The sequence below is a fragment of the Athene cunicularia genome (genome assembly GCF_003259725.1).
Source record: "Athene cunicularia isolate RWA chromosome 3 unlocalized genomic scaffold, athCun1 chr3_part1, whole genome shotgun sequence".
NCBI lineage: Eukaryota > Metazoa > Chordata > Aves > Strigiformes > Strigidae > Athene > Athene cunicularia.
The window spans coordinates 86121573-86131254 of NW_020799097.1; the positions used below are offsets into that span (position 1 = coordinate 86121573).

Consider the following 9682-nt stretch of genomic DNA (forward strand, 5'->3'; position numbering starts at 1 on the left):
GAAATGAATCACACCCAGTACACCTCGGCACACGCAACGGGGGCTTGCACTCCTACAGAGGCTGGGAGTCAGGGGTAAGAAGCTCTTTAAAAACATTTCTGTCAGGTATTTGTGGCATTGGGCAACATTCAGCTCTGCAGCTTGGCAAGCTGAGGTGGAGCAAAGCACCTGAAAACCCCTGGGCAATAGGTTCATAGTGGGGCTTTCAAAAGCCCTCTTGCCTCCTGCAGACATTTCCAGAGGCCATCCCGGCCAGGCAGGCCGGCAGCCAGTGAGCCTTCTCTTTCACCCCGTGCCCCCCAGGGACAGGCCATCGCACCCCCAGGAGTCACACACGCTGCGCTGTTTGTGCTTGCGCTGTTTACACACACGAATTTAAAGCATCTCCCCCAGTTTCTCTGTAAATTGCTGCATTCAGATGAAGTGGCAGCTGCTGTAATTAAGACACAGTTAATTACATATCCCCTTAATTGCAATGATAGGATTTTGTCAATTTGGTAAATAAGAATCGTTAGGTTTCTTCCTGCAAGTGCAGCCTCAGCACAGCTCAGATGTGGCTCCCTTTGTCTCCCAGCAAGCAGCAAGCTGCCCAGTGCTGGACTGGAACAGCAGCTCTCAGGTGGCAAAGGTGCTCACTTCTGGCTTGCCAGCAAAGTTCAGGTCTGCAGCTATGTCCCTTTGAAAAGCCTTTGCAGGAGGACAGCATCTGAAGGGAAATGTTTAGTGTGAGCTAGTGCAGCATTGGGAAACTATTCTGGCTAAGCTGACAGGAAAGAGGCTAATCTTCTCAATCCTTTATTTAAAAAATAAAAAGATAATAGGAATGAGTTGATTTTCTTGCAATAAGGAATGAAATCTCCCACTCACCTGCTATTTGGCACAGACCACAGCTGTAAGCAGGACCAGTGTCGCAGCTAAGAGGCTTTTAAATTCCAGCTCTGTCCTCAAGAATGACTATAAAAATAACTTTGCAGGTTTCTTTATTTACTGTGCCTAATTTTCTCTCTTACTGACTGTGCTGAATTTGTAAATTGCTCTTTCTCTCCTAAATCACCAACACAGCAAAGCCCAGGGCCAGCTCAGGGACATGCCCTCTGCCACTGTCACCTTCTGCCTCTAGTCTCCTGTGCAGCCCCAGCGCTTGCAGGCTGCTCTTCCCTGTATCAAGATACGTCTTGATACAATCAATCAAGATACGTCTCCGCCTGTATCAAGATCACCTGGTTGACAAAATTTTGTCAGAGGGGAGAAAACGGGAAGACAGAAGGGTTGCAAAATGTCAAGACTGAATCCAATGAGAGTTGAGCTGTGCTCCTGCAGAGTTGGCCAGGGCCTGGAGCGAGTGGGGTGGTCAATGTGGAGAAAACCCATCTTTCCATCCTGCTGCGGAGGCAGCTGTATACCGAGGTGGGAGAGAACATGTGTGAGACATGTATGTCCTTTTTTGGAATTACTTTTCAGTGATTCAGTACACAGAGTTGTCACCCATATTAATTAATGAATAATGTGGTTGATTAAACAAGTATGTTCAGGGTGTTCCCACGCAAAAAAGCAGCACAAAAAAAATCACCTGATTAAAGAAGATTACCTAAAATCACCTTAGACTTAATCGTTAGTTGTGATTAAGTTACAAATAGCTAGAAATTAATGAAAACATTGTTTTTATTTGCCTCCCAATTCTTTATTCAACAGGCAAACTCAACCTTGCTCCTCATGGGAAGCAGCAAACACCACCTCCAGGCTTCGGCAAGGCCCTGACGCTGGCTCAGTGTGAAGTTATGTGTTGTGGTTTTGAGTCTCATCCCCTCCCTGGTAGCACCTCTACTGCTCCCGGGACTCTGCTGGGCCAAGTCAACTCGCTGAACCCACAGGCACCTCTTTGCTTATTTTTCACTGGTTCATTTTCTGCCTATTTAGCAAGGCAAACTGGTTTGGCACAAGGCTCAGCAACCGCAAGGTGAAGATTAGGATGTTTTCTTGACAGCATTAGCAAGCTGCTGGTATCAGCTCAAACGGTGATGTGTTCAGACTTGCAAGATGTTTTCATAAGCAAATGAAGGAATGTGGTCTAGATAAAACTGCTTTGAGGTAGGTGCAGAATTGGTTAGGGGGAAAAAAAATATCACACCCTGGGAAGTGGTTCACCATCAAACCAGCAAAACTTATTCACTGAACAGTCCTGCTTCCATACAATTCAAATTTTTCATTGGTGAAGTCAGCGATGGGTCAGAGTTATTTAATAAATGTGCAGGTGATGCAAAGCTGAGAGGAACTGAAAGTACATTAGAAAACAGTTCAAAAATATTTTAACAAATTGGAGAAATGGTCTGAGAAAAATAGGCTGCAATGCAGTAAGGCTGTGGGCAAGTTTCTACGTGTAAGCAAAAAAAATATCAATAGAACAAAAGCAAAATGGGCCGAAATATGAATCAGCAAAGCTATGCCATGGGAAAAAACTAGAACAAAAGTAGATTTCCTGATGCAAGACACATGATGTCATCCATCATTTCCACTCAGCACTGCAGACATCAGTGAACAAACTGTGACCATTTTCAGGTCCCAACTCCCCAGTGACAGAGAAAAAAACCCAAACAGCCTTGGAGATATCTAAAAATTACCTCCAAGCAGAGCTTCAGAGAATTGATCAGCCTGAGGAAAAAACAACAGGGATGTAGCAAATACCCAAAACATTGCTGCAGAGAAAAAGGGAATAATCCGTCCTCCCTGTCCATAGCAAACAGACCACCAAACAGAAAGCTTAAATTGCAGCAGGAGGGATCTGAGGGGATGGTAGAAGAAACTTTCTAAGGGTGAAACGCTGGAGCAGATCATCAGGGAGGCTGTGAAGTCTCAGGATAAGAGGTTAGGCAAGTGTCTGGATCACCAAAGGCAGAACTTTCCTCCCATCCCAGGCCCCACTGACTTGAGGCCCCTCGCAGTCCCTCCTGGCTCCAGGCGTCTGTGTCTCAGAAGCAAACAAAACTCTTCCTTCTTCCCTGCCCTACCTCTTCCTTCCTGAAGTCTACCTCTTTTGGTGCTGAGATGTAGTTCATAGCTCATATGACAGAAGGGTGCACAAAAAAATCCAGACTCAAATTACGCCTACATTTCTAATTCCAGAAAGGTTAAAGCTTTACCTTCTGTCTACAGCAAGTAAGATGTATGGGAGAGCATGTCCAATACGACATCAGAAAAAGGTTTACCATTAAAGACCCAACCCTGGACTCCCTCCTGTGTCAGATCTTTTTTCTTTCTCACCCATTGACTTCCTTCTTTAAACTTCACCACTGTCCAGAGATACTCCTACATCTAGGAGTAACCTGAGGAGAATGCAACCTGAGGACTAGCAGACACTAATTTACCAAAGTGCAGCAGCACTCAGGATGGTAGCTCAGATGTGCAGGGGCACAAGTCTCCAAGTGATTTGCCAATAGATTAGCTTCTCCCCTCCCCTGTCTAGCTCTTGGTCTCCTTACACCTTCAGTACACCACCATTTTAGATGTGTGTATAATCAACTGCAACATTGCTAGTAAATTGGCTCAAACAGCCCTCAAAAATGCACTCTCAAGGCTGACACTGGTGGGACTGCTCCCAGTGCCCCAAGGCTGAGGGGCACGCCCCTTCCAATGCCAGTAGGGGAAGGAGGCACCACCGCAAAGCCAGGCTTTGTGAGGTAGAGGGACTTGCTTGCAGCAGCTTAGTAAGGGAAAAGGAGCTCAGGCAGACGGCCGCCACGGCTGTGCCTGCAAGCTTTGCCTTTCCTGATCTTTATTCCATGATTTATCTAAGTCTGTAACCCCACTGCATGAACCAGGAACCACGCAGTTGAATAAACTTTATTGCTGTGGGCTTCCTCGGTTTTCAAAAGCAGAATGGATTTCATCCTGGAAAAAGAATCTTTCTTCAGTGTGTTAAGTTTGATAAGCTTCAAAACCAAGATTAGAATATTTTTTAATGGATTATTATTATTATTTAGCATGAGCAGGTACATTACAGATGGCCCTGTAATTTCAATTGTATGGCTGTAGCATTTGGATATACTACTTTCCCTTGTCTGTCAGACTGCCTGCAGGCCCCTACATTAACCATTTAACATCCATCTTAGACTCTCTCCTTCCTACTGGGCTTTACATTCCTTGTCTGTTAAGACCAAAGCCACTTTAGTTCACAACACAATAAGTTTTTTTAATACATCAGGTCTCAAAAGCTTCTGAGACTTGTAACTAAAGTTTTATGTGCAAAGTTACAAGAGAAAGCTGTAACTTAGGCATTCAAATGGGAAATTTAAAAAATACTCCTGGATGTATCCAGGATGGAGGATAAATTCTGACAATGAGGGCCTTTGAAGTGTACACCCGGAGACAGGTAAGCAACCCCAGGTTTGGAAGAAAGCTTGTCAATTCTGTGGTAGACACAGTAACTATTGGCACTATCTCAGGTAGCTGGATTGGCAACCTGAATACATGATTGCTGCTGGAAGAAGGAAGAGGCAACATCCCCCCATTTCCCAAAGATGAGGGATGAGGAACGCTTCCCACTGAAGCCACACTAAGGGTAAAACTGGAGAAGAATCACCCCCGGGGAGGAGTTGGGGAGAGGAGAGGAATCTCTGTTGGTGCTGCTGACTATGATGAGGACAACAGTTGTGCAGAACTGGCTGACAGGGATATGGAAATGTTGGTAAATATAACAGTGATTCTCAACAGCTCATATTGTGTGTGAGTGTTGGAGTTGTCACTTTTGTATGTTGTATAGCTACATTTTCCAAGATTGACTGAAATTATCTAAAGCATGAAAATACATTCTTTTGTAGACTGAATTGGATGAGGAGTTTTTACATCATGCTCTACAACTAAGTGGAAGAAGCAACGGTCTTAGTTTTAGGAAAAAAACCATCAAACTGTGGATGCATTCAAGGAGTTTCTAGGATGGCTGTGTCATGATACTATTCAAAACAATAGTCTGACTAAGATCTCTGGTGAGAACCAATTTTATCATCAAACTCCTGGAGCTGCAATATTAATTCACACTCCGGTGAAGTAGTTGCCATGGATTGGCCCAAACATAATTCACCAACTCTGATGGGCAACAAAATACAGAAAACATCTACTTTGTTTTCCAAATACTGGTGAGTCACTGTTTTATACACAGCAGCCAAATTTAATTCCTTGGGAGGTAGAATAAATTATTACTTAATTGTGACAAACGAGCAGACCATCAGACCCACTGATATAATGAATCAGTCTGCCTAAAAATTCCCACAGCTCTGCAAAATTTAACGTTTTGTAAAACCTTTAGTTTTATGTGCGTACGTTGGTTCTTTTCTTCCTGGGGGGTTCCTAATAGGTAGGTATGCTATTCCATAGTGGATATTGTTACCAAAATGGAGATTAATACATTCAAGCCATGTAAACAAGTAATTTTAGGTCCAGCAGCAGCTCCTTAACAAAACAAAACAAAATTTTACATCATTGTTTGTAGGAATTTGGCATGTCGTACTCCGCAAAGGGGCTTATAAGGGAGTTTATAGATCCTGCACCCATCCTGCAACCAGGGTAAGCCTCTTGAACCACACAACACACATTATGTGCACAGGCCAGGTTATCAGTTAATTGTATAAAAAAATCTGCTCAAGACTCTTAGCATTTGGGGGGGGGGGAATTCTGCCCAGATTTTGTCTTTTTTTAAAAAAAAAAAAATATGCCTTCATCTGCACAAACTCACAAGATTTTGTCTTGTTATCAATGTTATTCCCTTATTCATTTGTAAATTCTGTACTGGGACAAAAATATTTCTTTTTCACAACTGTCATATAAAAACAATTGCTTTTCCACAGCTTGGGCGGGATTCCTGCTCTCTGGTCTCCTACTTGTACCTTCACTATCTTCTATTTGCTTGCTTCATCAGCTCAGGTGTTCATCCTGGAAAGGATGTCTGTGGTTTCTATCCTGGGCAACTAGGAGGGTTCCACAAGGCACCTGCAGCCAGAGGAGCTCCAGGGTAAGCTTGTGTGTCCAAGTAAACCTGTAAGACCCGTGGAACAAACCAACTGTGGGCAATGTTGCAACAACTTCGAATGATTTTTTATTACTTTGGCCTAGAAGAGGAACAACAAGAGAATCCAGACAGAGTAAACCAAAACTGCATCCAAAATATTTTGGCCATACCAGGAGTGCTGCATGACCTGAATTTATTATGTATTTGAGAATCTAGAATGGAAATTGTTGTAAAAAAAAAAAAAAAAAATTAAACTAATGCAGCTAGTTGCTCGACTGCAAGAGGCACAACCCTTATCGTGCTAATTACAAGTCAGATGGAGCCAATCAAACAATACTGAATTATTAAGGTTTTACTGCACATTCTCAGGCTGTTAATATCTATCAGATTACAGCTGCATTATACTGAGTACTCATTTCAGCAGGAGATTAGAAAGTACATTTATAATGCTGGCTACCCTTTGGGTGGATCATGGTATTTACATACCATATGTCAGCATGAGATTACAGAATGATTTATGTTTTTGCCTAGACCTTTCAGTAAACTGCAACCAGCTTCAGTAAACTACGAAGCTGAAACTCCATTCCAACCTGAGTCTGACAATTCAGTTCTCAGGAAGTATATGCATTTTCAAAATAATAATGAAAAAGACCACCAGTGACTGGTATAATCAAACTTTTCACAAAGCAGCATTTGACTTGTCATATCTCAACACAAATAAGAAATCCACATTGGTTTTCCTGTTGAGAGGGGCACAGAAGATCAACTAGGGAGGTTCGCTCTGCTGTAAACAAACTAGTCCTAAACTGCATGGAGAAAAAAGTGAATAGCCATCCCACTTTTTCCAAAATAGAGCTGCCACCTGTCCCCCAAAGCCATACCCTCTCTCCACTACCAACACTCAGATATTCCAGTTCCCTCTGTAATATACACAAGACAACCAAGGAATGAGAACAAGGCAAAGTGCTTGTACTTGTGCAGATTATTATCTAAAAATAGTTACTCAAACACACTGTAGATAATGCCAGTAGTGTGTATTGAGCTAAAAAGTACCTAGATGTATGCACACATTGATTCATCACTAAAAAAAAATTGCATACTGTAAGAAAATACATTGCTTTAAGTTTGATTTATTAGTTCTAAAGTGGCAGTGAAGAACATTAGGATTTAACTCAACGTTACCTGTTTAAAGCTGAAGAGAAGATATTTGAATGTGTATTTATTGCAAGGTATTTTAAACATGACACGTCAGATAAGTTGTAACACTCAAAGAACAGTGTAAAATTTTGTCTCTGCAAATAATGCATCATCTGTGTGTATGTATGTATGCACAGCAGTCTGCCTTAAGTAGATAAAGCTGTCATGCACCAGAAGAAGTGTGCTTGATTAACTGTACCAGTAGGTTTATTAAGTTTCACTGTTTCAGAGACTAGGAGCAATATGGGCAGGAGAAAACTCACCAGATTGAGTTGTCCCTTATCTTCATTCCCAGCTACTTTGTTCTTTACTTTCTTGAAACCAGCCAAACCTTTGATTATGTTTCATTAAGGGAGCTGGCTGTGACAGCAAAAGGAAACTATGATCTTCTATTAGAAAGTAGATTTCCAGGATGATGATAGACGAAAGCAGCTGCCATGCATTACATCAGCATTATCTGTCTGCCACTTTATCTGAAGGTTTTGTCCATTAGCTGCATGCCAAAACCCAATTACATGTGCAAAACAAATGGAAAGGCTAAGCAGCAGAAGTATCCCTCACTTCCCCTCCTATTTAGTTAGTAAAGGAGGCTCACTAAACTGTAGGGACATAAAGGCTATTAAATGCTGCAGTACAGCACAAGCCTAGGAGAATCAACCTTGTAAATATTTCAGTGGCAGCAAGAATGGCACGAGATCAAAATACCTTGTCTGCCATCAGCCTTGTCAGGTCTAACAGGTATTTGTGCCTCCTGAAAACATCCCATTAGTGGGAGGGGATACTTGGAGGAGAATCAATTTCAACTACTCTCCTATGCTGCTATCCTCTCCCCTTACATGCCTGCAACAGAAGAGACTTCAGAGAGGAAGGGAGTATACAGGAAGGGCCTGAGAAATACATGCTTGTCATTGAAGTACAAAGGTTTTTCCTTTTACTATAGCTTACCACTAGCCTGTGAACAGACAGCCAAAAGCATTTTGCCAATGAGTGTGGCAATTCCTTCGAGGCCAAAGGGCTCTTAACCAATGAAAGGGGAAAAAAGCAGAACAGTGAGTTTTTTGGCTACAGAAAAAATTACAAGTGCCTTAAAAGACATTTAACTATGCCCCTACTAAACACACTGCTGGATGTAGAGTATTAGACTGCTGTTCTCTTCTTCCTCAACAACCTCTGTAACTTTTAATATTTCTTTCCCCAACATTCAGGCTGGTGATAACACATCCTAGCCTATATCTCCACATGTACAAATGAAATCGGGGTAGAAAAAGTAGCGTTGGTGGAAGGGGAAATTTGGTAGGATATAACCATTCTATAACACCAGCAAAGCGTTTGTGCATCAGTCCTAGAATTCACTCCAGAAACACTTAGGCAAAACTGGCATTCAGGGACAATGTAATAAGCTTCACAGATGCCAAGTTAAAACACTTGATATTTAAAGAGAAAAATTCTTAGTTCCAGGTCATGAGAGTAAATATACACCAAAAGATCCTGGACCACATATTATCTGGACAAGTACTGGTAGAAAGATGTTCTCAACTTTTCAGGCCTGCACTTGAGTGGAAAAGTCAAAGAAAAATCCCATCAGAACTTAAAAGAAAGCAAAAAGAATATAAATTACTCTTGCAGTCCAAGACAATTCTGTTTTGTTTTTTTAACTACATAAATACTTTGTATCACTTTAGGCTATAGCTATACCTGGGAATATGAATTCCTCAACTGAAAAACAAGGGTAGTTTGTACAGTGGAGTTACAACAGTGGAAGAATTGAAACAGGCCTTGCTTGAACTTGGAGGTCTCTGCTTGGCAGAAGTGAAACACAATACCTTGTAAGCCCTCATTTATTCACTCCCTGTAGAAGGAAAGCATGCCTTCATTTATTTATTTACTCACTCCTTGAACCAGCTAGGCCCCCAGTCCTTGGCTGGCAGTTTCACTGACAGCACAGATACCCTTGGTGCCTCCTACAGCTACAGGAAATCACAAGTACTTAGTAATTATTACCTATTGTTCACATTGCAAGGGCAATTCCCTCTATCACCTAGAGAATAGCAGTATTTTTTTTTCCTTCTGAATGAACATCAGAATTTGTTTTACACAGTTACATCCTTCCTTCTCTTCATCAGGGAATTAGGCAGAGATTTTTAATTCAAGATGTCCCTTAGCTAGAGAGGGATGGTATGGTTCTCTCCTGGACTGCGATGCTGACAGCAAAACTAGACCCCTCATCCCCTTCAGAAAAACTGAGTATGAAGTTGTATGGTTTTTAATGCTGAGGAGAATGATCTTTACATGCAATGCTGATACAAAAGTGTCTTGATACATCTGTCCATTTTCCGGCATTCTGTGGTATTCTTCTCTTTCCATGTTACACAACTAAAGTACACACCCTGCTAACTGCTGTGAAATGCAAACAATTCAATAGAAAATGCTCCTTAAATATCAGTAGTTTAATTCTTCAACCCTCCTCTTCCTCCCCTTATGATAAAC

At 41.8% G+C, this 9682-nt stretch overlaps 1 protein-coding gene across 1 annotated transcript; it reads left to right on the forward strand.

Annotated features, from left to right (window-relative positions):
• Positions 1–4333: 4333 nt before the first annotated feature.
• On the forward strand, positions 4334–8751 carry C3H1orf100 (chromosome 3 C1orf100 homolog). The gene is given in 6 exon segments (XM_026844589.1): positions 4334–4366; positions 5483–5556; positions 5729–6001; positions 6530–6635; positions 6637–6715; positions 8654–8751. Coding segments are annotated over 6 exon segments (663 nt in total).
• The last annotated feature ends 931 nt before the right edge of the window (positions 8752–9682 follow it).